We start from the raw sequence: 17,068 nt of genomic DNA, 5'->3' as shown, positions 1-17,068 counted from the left end.
GGAAATAATAATTATCTCTCGATCCGCTGGAGAGAAGGAGCTATAAATGTCCGATCAGGATTTCGTCTGAACAGCACGTGCACAGGTGACTGCTTGACATAGGCCAAAGGGAGAGTTCTGTGTTGTACCCTAATTATTGATATTCCATTATAAACACATCCCAGGCCTGGCATAGCCTAAAAGAACTGCTAGCTACATGGGCTGGCATTTTCAAAGAGGTCTGAAGAAGATAAGATGTCTAGCTTCCAATTATTTTCAGTGAGAACTGGGCACTTACCTCCCTTCAGCTCCTTTGAGCATCCCAGCCACGGCTGCTAGCAGTGAAAGTTTTAGACCTCTGAAGCTGGACGCCCGGTAATCTCAAAGAATGTCACATCTATTCTCAGTTGGTGGGCACCTGGGTGCAATGCGCTGTGTGGCTGACTGAAGGTGCTCAGATTTAGCTGAAATACAATGGGCCTGATTTTCTGGTGCTCTGCACCTTGGCTGGCCATTCACACCAGTGCAGATTGGTGACAGCAGGAGTATGGAGTGGAGTGGGGATTTTACTGGCTTCCCCTCTCAACGCATCACTGCAATATGCATTCTTTCCCTTCCCACACATAGCTCAAGTGAATACAAAGAAAGCTTTCTTTCCAAATAATGAGACATACGACCCACTCCGCCTGCATCTCCACGAGATGTCCCCAGGGGTACGCCTACCTTAGCGTCTTGCGAACCATATCCTCGTCTGTGATGCCATAGTAAGTGAGGGTCTCATTCCAGGTGGGATTCAGAGTGTTCCGCAAAGTTTTTGTTCTTAGTTTATTTGCCTGGAAAAAGCAAATAATACACCTGGTTAGTTAGCCTGCCCCAGGTAACTGCTTTGGTTTCAGGATGCAGGCAATGAATAAACCCTTGGGAAACGAAACACAGTCCATGAAATGATGACACAGCATACCCGAGCAGCTCTCCTTTGGCCCTCAGTTCCAATACATATCTAGCCACTTTGCACCATCCTGCTGATCCCCCCTGCACAGGATGGCAAAAATCCCCCTCAACCAGGCTGGTGCAGCAGGTATCTGGAGGTGCATAAAGGCAGTGGCCTTGTGGGTCATTTATAGAGCAATCAAATTATCCATCCAACACCCTGTACAATAAGCAGCAAGATCACAGGCAGCCTGGAAGAGAGCAGTAAGGGACCAGGGACTTCATTTTTGGGGGGGTGACGGGGGAAGAATTAACTCAGGCTTATTTAAAAAAAAACCAACAGTTTGCTAGTCTGGATGTTTATGTGCATCCCTGTGTTTAGTGCAGCTACAGTTCCTGTCAGACCCAGAACCGTTTCCTGGATGCACATTTTATTAGATGTGGCAGCTTGTTTTAACTCCAAATTGCAAGGTGGCCTGTTAATACAGTGCTAGGTTGTATTGGAGGGACATGACACAGCGCCATAGCAGAGGGCAATTACCTTCCTAACAAGGCAAGAGGAAACTAGAGAGACATGTCAAGGCTTGGTGTTGGAGCTTGTGAGGGACAGTGATGGTGTTCTACCAAGTTCCATACTCAGTTCCAGAGTCCCCAAGTGTAACACAGCCCCTTTGGGACCAGCTGGCGAAGGGTTCACAGCAGCTCCTCACAGGCCTGACCGACTCACTACACTTAGCACGCTGCTTTCAAGAAACTGCGCTGGAAAGCACAGCCTAGGAACCCAAGGGACATTGTGACAGCTAAAATGTCACACAGAACTAACATGGGCATGGGGAAAAACACAATGGACCCAAAGCAGCACGACTATGCAGACAGGGATGCTAACCCACCAGTTTCAATGCTGGTGGTCCAATTTTCTAGCACAGAGAAGGCCATAACAGCTAGAAACCCTCAGTCCAGCTCCTGCAGAACAGTGTCAAACCAGGGACAACACCTTGTGCAGCAGGATACTAGAATGTAATTCTAAAACAGCACAGGGCCTTTTCCATAAAGCATTGGCACCATAATTGAGTGTCACTAAAAAGCAAAATGCTGTACCAGTACATCAGATCCATTTCTGAAAATAAGTAACCATCCCAATGAGTATATTTTATTAATGCATTATTGAGATGCTTCCAAGAGCCATTGTCTGGATGGATTTATTTTCCTTTTTTTGTTCTTCTCTCAGTGCACATTATTAAATCATTGCTCATTCCTTGCAAGGCCTTGTGGGAAGTCTGCTCCACCTTGTTACGTGCACTGGCCACATCCTAGGGCACAGAGTTACCCAATACCTAAATATTAGCCTGGAACAGGCACTAGGAAGCTTACTGGGAATGTGTTCCACTCCCAGTGGAGATCACCAGAGCATCCCAGTTGCTTTCTGCCTATGAAATGAGTCAAGGCCCTGGCTTGTTTAAGGGTCTCTCGTCAGCATATAAGTCCTATGGAGCCTTGCCAGAATACAGGCTTGTGAGGATCTCATTTTCGTACCCCTTGGCTGAACCACTTGATAAAAAGGCTGCCAGATCATTCAGTTTGCTCCAGAGTTTGAATAAACCCAGTGGTTGCCAATGTAGAGGCCAAAATTAAGTGTCCGAGTCCAAATCCAGATGGTGGAAAATCTGTACTTAGTAGCCCCACACCACTACACTGAAACAACCAGAGTCTGTCTCTTTCCCTCCACTGGCTTCTGGCCAATCCTGCTGAGCAGCGGGACGTTTACAGGTAATAAGTTGCAGAACAGAGAAAAGCCACATCATGAACCACTTCCCCAGCTGGCTTGAATATCGGCACTTTCCGTAGCGGTGCCCAGGACAGAAAGGCAATGGAGACGACACCAATCTCCTAACTACGGGTCTGATCCAAAGCCCATTGCAGTGGGTGGACGGGAGAGTAAAAAGGGCTTCTCCCCAGCTTGCAAAGGATCCACTACCACACCCACAGGCTCTCTTAGGCAGTTTTACTGTCCCCACTTAAACAAAACAAAGCCATATCCTCAGTTTCCTGTGGGCTACAAACCCAAGGATGGTTCCCTTAAGCTTTACCTTTCAGGCTCCCACCGCCTCCCCTCCCAGGACTCTCACTGTCCTGCTGCTCCTGTGCCTATAGCTTCCTAACTCTGACTCACTGGATCTCTCTCATTAATAGGTCTCCCCCCACACACCCCAGGCGCCCCCTTTTAAAGCCTAATTTGGGTCAGCTGATGCGGCACAGGTACACTGGCCCTGCTCCCTCTTAAAGGGCCAGCATCATCCTGGATAGGGACTCTTTCCATTGGCTTTGCTAAGTTATGGCAGTCCTTTACAGAACGAGCCGGGGGCAACTGAAGGGCAGTCTGGCCTGCCACTGCCCATGCTGTACCTGCTCTGTGGAGAAAAGGAGAATGCTGTATCAGGGCCTAAGTCCATACCTAACTGCAAGCAAATGATTGACCCCCAATGGCTTCAGTGGGATTTGTGCATATGCTGTAACAGGATGAACCTCAGCATTTTTTTAAAAGCAAACACACTTGCTTAGAATCACGACCAGAGAGGGGACTTCACACTCTAGGACGGTCAACCCTGCATCTTTCCCCAGGTCTGAAGTCCTTTTAAATCATCTTAAAGTGAGACTTGTCAATTCTCTCTTATAATTGCTCTTTCAGGGCACTATTGTAAACTCAGATGATTGTTTCACAACTCTTGCGATAGTTGGTGCTTTTCTCAAAGTCCCAGCTCCTGGAGTCAGGTGATCATGTTAGAACCTCAGTTTTTTTTTTCCATGCAACTTTCTAGCCCTTCTGGTTGCATAGAAAAGCTTGAAAATGTAGAAGGGAAAATCCCACCCAAAACCCAACATTTTTAAAAAAAATCTCATGATATTGGGGGGAAAGGAGGAGCTGACTTGTAATTTTTGAGCACTTGGAATTGACAATACCAGGGTAACCAAAAGAAAATACATATGCTGCCATTGTATAACCACTGGGAACAGTAGATGGAATGGTTAGGAAGAATATCCAGCGGAATAAAACAAAAATGCGATGAAGACGGGCAATAAAACTATAAAGCATTAAGGGAATGGATACATAATCCATGTCACTTAAAACAATTTCTAGCTACGGTAGGAAAATACAGAGCGGGAATAAATTGGGTGGAGTCCCTCAGCTGCCCAGAATATGCAGCAATGGCAGCACAGGCCAAACAAAGCCTGATTTAAACAATGCCATCTAGACTAAGGGACTAGTTACTTCCGTTGTTCTTTATTTTGGATATCCTATCACACTCCTGGAAAGGCTGCACATGGCCAAAGCAAAGGCTGATGTGAAGTGCTGATGCAGCAAATAAAAGCAGATGACAGGAAAAGTAGAGGCATTATCAAGCTGTAGGATGGCATAAATTAAGCCTTGCTTTTTATTTCTATTTTTCAATTTACAAAGTAACAGGAACAAATAATGAAAGACGCAACACCAGAGAAAACATGTTCAGAGCTGGGTGAAACCTTGTTATGGGCTGAGGTAAAACCTTCTTCAAACTGATGTGTGAACTCACCCTTCGCTTAAGATAGTTTGTAAGAAACACTTAGGGTGCAACACCTAAAACAAGGCCTAATAGATTCTGCCCAGAAACCAGCACCGCATGGGAACGGTGACCAAGCGGGTGTGAAGAAAGGCAGAACACACAGAAACTGAGAACAGACAAACCCCGAGAGAGAGGCAAAAGCAAGAAAGACAAGCCTGTGAGTACAGTGAGACCCTAGAAAAAGCTAGACATAGCTTTTGGGTCTGTCGGCTAAAGAGGCTTTTTTGGGGGAGGTACAGGGGAAGAGGGATGTCAGCGAACAAACAGAATGTAAATTCAAACAAATACAAGGCAATACTTCCTTGCCCAGCGTGTAGTCAGCCAGCGGGGATCACAGACACAAATACTGCTGCTGGGTGTAAGATGGACTAACCAAACCTCATGAATTGGGGCATAAACTCATGACCTCCCAAGGGTTAGGAAGAAAGCCACACACCTCATCACCCACATCTCCCGCACAGAACAGCCTGCTTGACTGGGCATCAGATGTACCCCTCTGCTGGCAGCACAAAGTGAGGTGTCGCAGCCCCGCAATTCCAGCTGGCAGGGGGATCCAGAGGGATGATGTTTAATACATTCCCAGGCCGGGCTCATGCAACCACAGCAGCAGAGAACTGGTGTGACAATTGTGCCCCACTGTCTCCACAAATGAAAGAAACACCGGCGCTTTCCAAGTGAGGAAGGAAGACTGCTTCATCCCTTATTCTAGGGGAAATTTATTACCTCTGCGCACAGCCCATTTGGGAGCAAAAGAGGCTCTTTCAGAGGAATACTGGATGGCAAATGTCCCACCTATCCCCACCCTTCATGGTCCTTTCTACAGCCTGCTTTAAACTTGAGCTGAAAGATGTTCCCGCCAGGGGCCTGCATGAAACGAGTCTGTTGGGTCTCAGGCTATGTCCATGGGGATAGGTGGCCACGTCATAGATGCTGCACATCCCAACCTGCACAAGCTGACAGTCTCCTTGGAGAGGGGCTAAGTACTCAATGAAGGCCTGAGACAGAACTTGCTGAGGTCAATGGAAAGATTCCCTTTGATTTAACTGGCCATTGGATCAGGCCCTGGAGAACAAGCCACCTTCCTCCCTACTGGTGGGGCAGCAAGTGTGGGGCACCTTGCAGCACCACTCCCTACCATTTTAATCATCTTCAGGAGCTAGAGAGAAGGGGCCTCATCTCCAGGCTGCCGATCCAACATCTCTCTCCAGTGCTGAGTTCACGTAGCCCAAATGAGTGCTCCCTGAACAGTTTCATTCCATCACCAGCTTTCATCTTGGAGCCCAGAATGCCTTCTGGGCGAAAGAAGAAAGCAGAATCCCCGTGCTGAAAGTACGATCGATTTTAAGACAGGCTCTGTTCCCTCTCTCCGTCTGCCTCCTCCTCCTCCCCCACAGTGATAATGATGGATTGAACTTAATACAACTTAGACCATTTTTTCCTCCCCCTGTTGGGGAGGAGAATGACACATCACTCTGTAGAAGAGGCCTGCTGATTTCAGGTAGGGCTTTTCCATTAATTCCCTGGCAGAGGGACAGGCTGAGCAAGCAACAATTTCCACTGTAATTGGGTGTAAAGTGGGAGAGTTCAATCCTCACTCTGGCCATTTCTCAGCGTAATCAGCTCTGATTAAATCAATACGTAAAAGTTGTCTGCAGAGTATTTTGGATGCATTGTTACATTCATCATCTTTGTTTTGCAAGCTCCACACTAGAGGTAAGCAGGGCACTTAGCACACAAGGAAGTAAAGGGTTTCTCTCATGCTTTAAGAACCAGTCTTGCTACTCAGATGGACTTGCTCCTTTACAAAAGGCATTCCAGATTCCGGAGCAGTTTTTCATTCCCGTCAAAGAAACTATAGAAAAAAATCACCCTTCAATTATCTTATCCAAGGGTTAAAAGAAGGCCTCCTGACCAGAAACACCCAACATTCATCAAATAATCTGGCTTTAAGCTTGGCGTAGATGAATAGGTTAAAAACAACCAAAATTCTTTCTTTATCGTCTCCTAACCAAACTGGAATGTCCCTCCCAGCAGAGAATAGACAGGACTCTACTGTAATTAATATACAAAGGGATATTTTATCAAGACCTCTGAACAGACAGACAGACTGACCCTGTGGTTCCCTCTGGTTCCTAGCAACCTGACAAACCAAATACAATCTTTTGTTGTCTGGTGTCACTAAGAAGGTGTCCCTAAATCTCAGCACACACTAACGGCTTGTCTACACTTGAAACACTCCAGGGCCATGGCTGCAGCTGCGCCGCTGTAGGGCTGCAGTGTAAACACTACCTATACTGACAGGAGGGGTTCTCTCCCGGCACAGATAACCCACCTCCCCGAGAGATGGTAGCTAGGTCACTGGAAGACTTCTTCCTTCACCTAGCGCTGTCTATGCTGGGGGTTAGGAGGACTTAAATATCTCACTTGTTAAGATGACCTAATTTTCTACGTAGACCAGGCCTAAGCAATCGTGGGATGAGATTGCTGACTATACTGCACAGAACCTCACCCATGATTCAGACAGAACCCAGAGGCAGCAAAATCCAACAGGCAGGGGGCTGGGAGAGGAGTCCAGAGACCTGGGCTCTGGTTCTTGCCTTTTCCACGGACTTGCTGTGTGACTTTGGTTAAGTCACTTCCCATCCCCTCCCACCTGTCTGTCTTGTCTATCTAGAATGTAAGCCCTTTGGGGTTGTAACAGTCTCTTAGGGCTTGTCTACACAGGGAAGCTATATGGGGGTAAAGCAGGGTGTGAATGTAAACCTTTCTAGTTGTGCCAGTGCAGCTCCTCCATGTGGACACTCTTATTGCAGCATAGGAGAATCTTCTTCCAGTTTACCTTGTGTCTCTTTGGAAGCAGTTTAAGCTAAAATGAAAAAAGGCACTCTTATTCCAGAATTGGAGTGTCCACCCAAGGAGCTAGAGTGATATAAATACAGTGGTTATGGAGTTGAGGTTAACTGGTATAACTGGGAAAAGCTCCCATGTACAGAAGCCCTTCCTACATATTTGTACACCTCCCAGCACAACAGGGCTCTAATCTTGTGTGCATTATAGCAGTGCCTACAGGCCCCAACCAACACCACATACCAATCTTTGGCTGGGATCTGTGCAAAACATACCCATGTCTCTCCCCAGAGCTTTGTGCAGACCTGGTTCATTTGGATTCATGTGGATTTAGGCCCTCTAGGATGGGAATGTCTAACTAGCATTTGACCCCTTCTATTTTGTATTGCTCCTTTTGATAGTTTTCAAAAGCAGTCTGGATTTGCCAACACTGCTAAGGTTTGTACAACACTGCTGAGGTTTATTCTACTATAATCACACAGGAAAGTTGGTTGGAAGAACACAAGAGGCTCCTGTAAGTGAAAGGGTCTTCTTTTGATCCTTCGGCTCCACCTGGAACACAAGGAGGGAATTGATTTATATGAACATCTAACACCCTGCAAAACCAATCGTATTTCATGTCAGTCAAGCAGAGCTCCCTTTCAGCATAAAATAAAATCAGTGAATCAACTAGTATGGCTGTCAGGTCAGGAGGCAGCTTAGCTCTTCGAAAGGAAGCCCAAGTGAAAACAATCACTGCCTTGCAGGAGATGTTTCCATGGGGGGCAGGAGAGGAATAAAACCCCACAAGACCACAAAAAGAAATGATCTTTTCCAGCTTCAGCTGAGGTAGATTGTAATGCCTTGTTCACCTTAAATGTTTCCCAACTGTGTAAAATAGTTTCAAAATTAGACAGGCTCTCGCAAGAGAGATTTAAGGAGGCACTGACAGCCATTTGTCTTCCTGGCAGAGTTCAGATCGTCTCTCTTTCATTTTATTAGTATCATTATCAACGGCACCAGGCATGTCTGGGAGCCACAGGCCAGGGGGAGGACTGGCTGTAAGTCTCCAGGCTCGCTTGGCACAAGATAAGCTGTTTATTAAGGCCGATTACCAGCGTGTTTTGAAAGATGGAGTAACTCAGTCGCAGGCAGGAACTGTATTAGGACAGAACGGCCAAACAAGCATGGAGGAAAACGCATGCTAAACAGTTCGTGTGTGTGGAATATTTTTGATCTCTGGCTGCTAGTTTGCATCATGCACTTAACAGGCCAGTGATACTGAAGTTCTGCTTCCCCCAACCCCTGGGAGGTTATTTATCATTTTCAATATATAGGAGAATGCATCTACCATCTCCTCAAGGTGTGGATACAAGAAAAGTAACTCTCTGATCATTCATCAGCTAATGATACAGAAAATCTCCCGGACAAGGTAAGGAACTACACACTTCCTCAGGAAAGCCCTGGGTTAACAGGCCTGACAGCACCCGCTGAAAGTCAGGATTCAGTCAGAGCAAGGGAGGGGAGCAAGGACATGCTCAGCTCCCAATGTCCAGAGAGGAGTGAGTCGAGGGACTGTCAGCTGGAGGGGTGGCCTCCAAGGATCTAAAACGCACAGTGTTTTATATGGTAGATCAAACATAACATCCTAAATTGTACCCAGCAATTGACTGGGGACCCAAGCATGAAACACAGCCAAGTAAGTTGGCAACACTAACTGAAGCTTCCCATCAGACTCCCAGGAGAAGCGCATTGCAATAACCCACTACAGGAGGTCATGAAGGTTCCCCATACAGAGCATTAACCATTAGCAAGAGAACAGAACAGACAACTCAAGAAAACTGCACCACTCACAACAGGGAGACAAAGCAGCTGTGGAGATTTTATTTGCTTTACAACAACAGTGGCCTGCGGTTTGGGGCTTTCCTGGCTGTTAATGATCACCTGGGATTAAACTTAAACTCCTCTGCCTGCTTGTTAATTTTCTTGTTTTAATATGGAACGCTTCACGAATTTGCGTGTCATCCTTGTGCAGGGGCCATGCTAATCTTCTCTGTATCGTTCCGATTTTTGATATCCTCCTGCCTGAGCCTGCTCTCCCCTATTTGCACGAGCAGCACAATTCACTGGGAACACTGGGCGGAAGACGGGAGTGGGAGGGATGGCCCACTCTCAGCCACACTCACTGAAGATGTCAGTATTTATTTAATTTCTCAGAGGCAAACTGAACGGGTTATTAAAACGTGCAAGGGCTTCTATCCATCAGTGGAGGAAAGGGCTGGCATTTCACTAGCAACCTGTAGAGGGCCCCATGGGGGGAGGGGGTTGCTGGTGCTGTGCCAGTTTTTCCTAGCGTCACCTGAAATGTAGTTAGGCTGGGACTGAGGCATCGTTCCTGAATGGCCCCTGAACCTCCAGGCAGAGGGTTCAAGAGAAGCAGCTCCTAGTGCTTCGCCAGGCCCACCAACACATGGAGGCCTGCTGGCTGGGGGAGGGAGGTAGAAGGTTATTTCTTTGTCTTGTGGATCATTCTGGGGGTTCCTCCTCTCTCTCCTATCAATAACGTGACATGTTCTAGCCACACAGATTGACCAGCAGCTCCGCTAGGGCCAATATTCCAGCACCGATCAGCTGACTGGGAGGGAAATGCAACTGATGCCTTTGTATGTAACTTACTGTACAGCATCTCCACACTAGTGCCTCGTGATGAGAGCCGCAATCCAAGAGACTCCTTCCATTGACTTTAGTGGGAGTTGGAATAGGTCCTAGGGTGCGAACCCTTCTCCCACACACCATCCCGTAGTACTGTGGCTCTTCCAACATACTTCACAAACCCAGGCTCTCCCTGGGCAGTCAGGGCAGTGATCCTGGACCTGAGTAAAGCTTACAGGAGGAAATTCAAAAGCAGGCAATGCTCATCCAGGCTTGGGTTTCATTATAAACCTGAAACTTGGGCCTATCTTCCGACGGACAGTGATCAAAGGCTGGCTGTTTCACGTAGTGGAATGGGCACTGCCAGAAACCTGGGGAGAGCCAGCTGATCTGAGTCAGTATATAATGAATAAATGAGGAGTACTTGTGGCACCTTAGAGACTAACACATTTATTTGGGCATAATAAATATGGGGTTAAAACCCAGTTCATCGGATGCATGCAGTGGAAAATACAGCAGGAAGATATATATACACGCAGAGAACATGAAAAAATGGGTGTTGCCATACCAACTGTAATGAAACCAATCAATTAAGGTGGGCTATTATCAGCAGGAGAAAAAAACTTTTGTAGTGATAATCAGGATGGCCCATTTCCAACAGTTCACAAGAAGGTGTGAGTAACAGTACGGGAAAAAATATGCCATCATGTGCCAGCAATGCCCCTCTGCCATGTACATGGCCAAACCGGACAGTCTCTACGCAAAAGAATAAATGGACACAAATCAGACATCAAGAATTATAACATGCAAAAACCAGTCAGAGAACACTTCAATCTCCCTGGTCACTCGATTTCAGACCTAAAAGCTGCAATTCTCCACAAAAAAACGTCAAAAACAGACTCCAAAGAGAAACTGCAAAATTGGAATTAATTTGCGAACTGGACGCCATTAAATTAGGCTTGAATAAAGACTGGGAGTGGATGGGTCATTACGCAAAGTAAAAACTATTTCCCCATGCTAATTATGGTATGGCAATACCCATTTTTTCATGTTCTCTGTATTTTCCACTGCATGCGTCCGATGAAGTGAGTTTTAGCCTACGAAAGCTTATGCCCAAGTAAATGTGTTAGTCTCTAAGGTGTCATCCTAGTTTTTTTTGCTGATACAGACTAACACGGCTGCCACCCTGAAACCTGTCACCATGCAAGGCAGTGAATACATGCTGTGCCTTCTCTCCCAAGCACTTACTAAAGACTATACCATCCACAGTTATAGTCAGACTCCTGCTAGGGCACCTCTGACGCTCAGTTAGTGATCGCTCGGCTAGCTAGCTGGCTTGCCTAGGGAGGTCTGATCTGCTAGAGCAAGTTGTCTCAGACTCTCCGCAGACCATAACAGAGAAGTTTTCTTGCGTGCCAGCCACAATGGTCTGGCCCCACCTCTTCTCCCATTCTCCATTGCGCAGACCACTCCTCTCTCTGCCACAACCCCACATCACCACGCAGCTGCTTGCATGGCAGAGTAACATCAGGAGACCTTTCCCATGCCTTTGTGTAGCTTCTTTCAATGCAAGGAGCAGCCAGAGGCAAAGAGGAGTTAGCACCTCACGCCCAGCCAGCTCTGTGCGTCACCAGTGTGGCCCTGTGGCTCTCTTTTTGAGAGCTGTTGCACTGGAGGCATTTACATGCACCCTCCCAACTGCAGGAAGAGAAGAGAAAGGGAAAAAGAAAAAGCACACAGGATGGGACAGAACCAGCTAGAGGGGGCATCTGTTTGTAATGAGCTGGGTTTCCAGTGATCCCTTCCCAAGCTCAGGTGCTAAGGAGATGCTTTTTGGAGATCAGGCGGTGACGGACACAACACTAGCCCCTGAAGCACAGTGATACTTAGACAACGGATGGCAGCGTTTCCTCCTGCAGACCTGGAAGAAGCTGCAGAGAACACAGTAACCAGGAGAGCTGCGGTAGGGTGACAACAGCATGGGCGGTGTGCTAAGCATCAGACCAGTCCTGGAGAGCCAGTGCTGTCATGGTGCCACCACCATCCCCTGACCTGCTGTGAGCCAACACATTACTAATTCATCAAGGAAACCAAGATCAGCAAGAGACAGGGGAAATCTGCCAGTCATCACTCATCAACCAGCGGCTAAAAGGTGCCCCGCTGTTAAGCCCTAGCCCATGACTAATCCTGGTTTGTTTGGTTCATGCCGGGGGTTTCCAGTTCACTTCCCACAGCGGTTGTACAAAAGATTCGGAAGAGGTTTGCTTTATGAAGAGGGGGGGTTCAGGGGGCAAGCCAGCCCACCTAGCAGCGTGACAGTTACCCTGCCTGTCTGCACAGGTAGAATCTAACTTAGACATGCCGGGGTGGTTGGGTGAGGGTAATGGAAGAAGCTCAACTTCCCTTTTCCCCCCACTTTCAAGTTCCTATTTGGGTCACTTTTTCTACTTGCTTCTCCCACCTCCAAAATATAAACACAGCAAGTTTAATTCTGCCCAGTGTCTTTCGTAGCAACTCAGTCTCCCCCAAGTGCAGAAACACAGTTACAGAGCAGGGTGCATACCTGGGCACCCAAATCTCACACCTGGGCACTGAAGCAGGCCCCTGGGAACTGAGGACTGGTACTGACACACCTAAATGCTCTTTGCAACCTACTGGTATTGGAACACCTACATGTAGATGCCCAATTTAGCACCTAAATGTGATGCCCAGCCAACTGCTAGTGGAGAACCTACATCCAGATGCCAGACCTAGGTGACCACATGTAGCGAGACAGAGTGGCCTCCCTGTGGACCGGAGAGAGAGGGAGCACTACACTCCCTTTGGTGGGCGGAGCCAAACCCACCCCGCCCCCTGGCCGGAAGTATAAAAGGAAGGCTCTGCAGCTCAGGTGGGCTGGAGCCAACAGATGCCTCTGCCTTGCTGCGGCACCCAGGAGCGGAACCTGCACTCTGCCGCGCTCTGCCCCCAGAGGAGGCTAACGCAGAGGAGGAGTTGCCAGGACTACCACAGGCTGTATACCCTGAGGCGCCCGAGGACCTGTGGAGGCCAGAGGTACCAAATCCTGGGGAGGCAGGAAGTCACCCAGGGGCAGCTGATGACTGGCCAGCTACAGGGGCTGACCACGTCTCAGTCGGCTCGGCGTGTTGTGGCTGGATCCCCGCCAACCCAGTGGCGGACCACTCTGCCACTGTTAGGGCCCTGGGCTGGGACACGGTGGAGTAGGATGGACCCGTGTCCCCCTGCCATCCCCATCCCTGGGTGACCGACTCCCCATCTTAGACCAGGAGGCCTATGCTCCGTGAACCCCCCTGCTAGCACCCTTGACGGTCTGCCGGGGTCACAAAGCCCTTTCAGGGCCCCTAGACTGTGTGGGCGCTCCCCCTTACCTAAATCCAAAGACTGTGTGTGTTTGCCAGCTGCCTGAGCTCCCAGATGAGGCTAAAGCCTGCCCCTTGCTCTGCCCTGCCCCAAAGGGCTAGAGCTTATTGACTTGGCATGTCTGCTGGCTGCCTGTGCTGGAAAGCTTAGGCTACATCCTGCTACTAGCCCAGTCCTGCCTATTGCAGGGCTGCGTGCGAACTAGAGACTACACAGGGCACTGCCTAGCCCAGGGACAGGGACAAGGGGCCCAGACTGTTGTTGTTGTGTTTGCCTCTGTCAGATTGTCCCAGAGCTCTAGACTTCTGACCCCTCAGCCCTGCTGGTGCGACCTCAGGCTGAGGACTAAACCCTAAGACAGAGAGGCAGAGTGGCCTCCCTCCCCACTGGAGAGTGAGGGAGCACTACACCCCATATGAAAATTAGGCCCAGCAAATTAAAGAAAACAAGAGCTAAAGTGTTAGCTGAAGGTGTGGAGGGACCGTGTATGTGTGTGTGGGTGGGGGGGGAGGGTGTTGGGTGTTCTGGGCAGTTTGTGGAGCAGAAGCAGGTGGTGGGGAGGTATTAAGAGGTGGGCCTAAGACGGAAAAGGAGGAGAAGTAAATGGAGCTGCAGAGCCAGTGATGCTACCCAAGCAATGCGCTGTAATCCTTTGATCAAAGCAGCTTTCCCCTCCATGCACCATTTTAATGTGCCTTGGAGACAAAGGGTTAATACAGACCCTTATTTTCAGGTTGTTTTCCCAAGAGGATCCCAGTTTCCAGACACAGAAAAGGCCTGATGGACCCCTTCCCCTCCGCACCGCAGCAGAATCTTGTCCCCCAGGAGGAGGTGCACTAGGAAGGTTATTCTGCTACCTTCTAAGCAGAAGGTTAAGAACCACTCTGTTGCTGAAGGGCAAGGCAAAGAAGGCATCCTCCTTTTCAAACCCATGCTGGCTCTTCCTTAAACTGTCTGCACCCTGACAGCTTGTAAGGGAGAAGGGGTTGTTCACATCTGTGCTATAATGAGCTCCCTCTCTTTGAGAAGAGCCTCCGACCCGTTCCTAATATGACCCAGTGCTTTGAGGACTGAACTGGAAGCCAAGACTCCTGGTTCTATCTCGGCTCTGCCGCTGACTTCTTGGGTGACCTGGAGCCAGTCACTAGGGGGTGGGGTTTAAAAGACACTGGAGGAAGTTAAGTGCCTATGTCCTATTGATGGGTAATGGAGTTTAGAAGCCTAACATTCAGAGCTTTAGGGCTGAACTTTCTAAAACATCTGTGTGCTTCAGCTACACAATGTGTAAATAGCCATAATGAGGCTTAATCATCTTTGCAAAGCACTTTGAGCTGTGTAGATGAAAGGCCCTACATAGAGTAAGTGCACAGTACTACTGCACCTTATAAAAACTAGAAATTTTTGGCACATGAATTTTTTGCATCAAACGGGACACTCAGAATGCAAGTTATTCTAGGTGCAGCTGCATCGTTTATAAATTCAGCCAATCTCAAGACCGCTCCATTGCTCCTACTTTGCCCCTGCTACTGAAGAGTAGGAAATGGGATAGGAAAGTGTGGAGACTTCCACTTGCTCTTCACTACCTACAGCAGAAATTCCATCAGTGGGTTTGCAAAAATAAAAGGGACAGATAATATATACTGATGAAAGTGCTCATGGCTTTCCTTATCTTTAATGAAAATGGAAATGCACCATGGTAAAAACTCCCTCTAACGCCCTGGGAATTATGAATTAATTCAACTGAACTGCAACAAAAATATACCTCCCCAAAAAGGCCTGGCTATTTTGGTGGAAAAGGAGAGCGAGATTAATATTCATTATATATATGCATACAGTATTTAAATTCACCTACTTCATCAGTTACACTGACTTCTCACTACACTGCAGCATCATTAATTACATCACTCGCCAGCAAATTCAAACCATACATATATGGAAATATTTTCCTTCCAGTCTGTAATCTGTTTTATTATGGACTGCGGAGCTTAAAATGCAAAAGAAGAAGAGAAAGGAGCTGTTTGTCCAGAAACGCCCTTCTGCCTGGCTTGCATAGGCTTTACAACACTTCCACACCCAGCTGCTTTCCAGCGAGTTCCTGAACTCAATCCACTCAGCCCCAGTAGTGAGCTAGAGGAGCTCTGCTGGTCATGCCAGCACTGCATGAGTGAACATGCAACTCTAGGCTCACTGTGGGAAGGATTTTCCGTGTTGAGGAAAGGGAGTCTCTGCAGAGTTGTGAACTATGATAGACATAAGCATCTGTATTAGTGACTTCCCTGGCAGCCTGCTCTACTGTCACTCAGCAGCTGGCTTTCAGCAGGCTTCTTACTGGGCCCAGGAAGCTTGTGAGCACTTCCATCACTCAAGATAAGTCAGTCATGGACAATGATTCCATGGAGTGGGTCACTATGCAGGCATAACATCTATGCATCTCACTGGTGACCATCCCAGACCTGGGTGAAATTCAATGTACTAGGGATCATCTTTAAAGCCCAGCATGTCTGGGACCCAGTTATTAAAGAGTGTGTCTGCATCTGTTGCAACAGCCAAGAGTTTTTTGATGGTGCGAGTGGCACAGTCTCATTGAAAGGCCTCCCTCTCCTGTTAGCACTTGCTACTAGAGTTGGTCAAAAACTGGATTTTCTTTCTCTGTGACAAATTTAGAGATTTTGAAAACAAAATTCATCCTGGATCAAGATGAAAAGACAAAATTTCTAGTTACTTTAGACTACTAATAGCCTCTCATTAGAAAAAGAAAAACAGATCTGATGACTATATTCCTGTGTAGTATCTCTCTAAACAAAAGCTCACTGGGGTAAGGATTATCGTTTTCTTTCAGATATTTACATGGCAAGGATTTGTAAACCTGCTAATAAACAGTCACATCCATTTTTTTCACAAAACAAATTTGCAATTTTGTTTGTTTGTTTGGGGTCAACTCACACACATTGTTTTGATTCTGACCCTTTAAAACAGACATATAGATATACATAAATAAAGTAAATTTAAAAATAAAAATAAAAAAGCTTCCTTCTGAAAACATCAACATGGGACACTGACATTTCTGAAATTTTTCCAATTTTTTCCTCTAAACAAGATTTTGTTGAAATCTATAGAATTTTGCAAAAAAAATTGGTTTTGTCAAAATGACATTTTAAGACAGAAAACTGTTTCGACCAGCTCCACTCGCTACTCAGATTGCCCATGAACTCCAGATCACGCTACATTTTTTGTGCAGTCAGACTTTTGCCCCAACTGTACCTTGTTGCTTGTGCCTGGTTCTTTCTTTGATTGGAGAGTTTAGGCCCAGTAGACATTTAGGAGGGATACCCTAAATTCAAATCCGAGCTCTGTAGTTTTTGCTGGATGCTGTACTAAGTCCCAAAGGTGAAAATCCTGGTTCCATTAAAGTCAATGGCAAAAACTCCCATGCTCAGTCTGCTACGCCACTCTGGTTTTTGGAAAGGAGGACGCGTTTGATTGGGTAGCTTTGACTTCAATGGTTCCAGGATATCACCCTATGTGCTTCTGACAGAGATGCTTACTAAGATAGTAAATGAAAAAGGTCAATGTACATTTTGAGTGTATGCAATTTAATCCGTGCACCCTTTCACCTATGTCTCTCTACTGATATCATTGCTTACACGGTCATTCATCAGTGTGCTAACTCAGCCGCTCTCTCTTTAAGGAGAGAGACTCTT

The 17,068-nt window shown here is 47.2% G+C and overlaps 1 protein-coding gene and 1 pseudogene across 2 annotated transcripts in view; both read right to left on the bottom strand.

Annotated features, from left to right (window-relative positions):
• Positions 1–17,068, bottom strand: part of DOC2B (double C2 domain beta) — a 133,193-nt gene that overhangs the window by 58,090 nt on the left and 58,035 nt on the right. For both annotated transcript variants that reach the window (XM_075120661.1, XM_075120660.1), the window contains one exon: positions 703–812. In XM_075120661.1, coding sequence (XP_074976762.1) covers positions 703–812 — 110 coding nt within the window. The remainder of the gene's footprint in view (positions 1–702; positions 813–17,068) is intronic.
• Positions 9,325–9,424, bottom strand: LOC125624164 (U6 spliceosomal RNA; annotated as a pseudogene).

Source organism: Caretta caretta, chromosome 17, assembly GCF_965140235.1.
Source record: "Caretta caretta isolate rCarCar2 chromosome 17, rCarCar1.hap1, whole genome shotgun sequence".
Taxonomy (NCBI): Eukaryota; Metazoa; Chordata; order Testudines; family Cheloniidae; genus Caretta; species Caretta caretta.
This window is presented reverse-complemented; position numbering and strand designations above follow the sequence as displayed.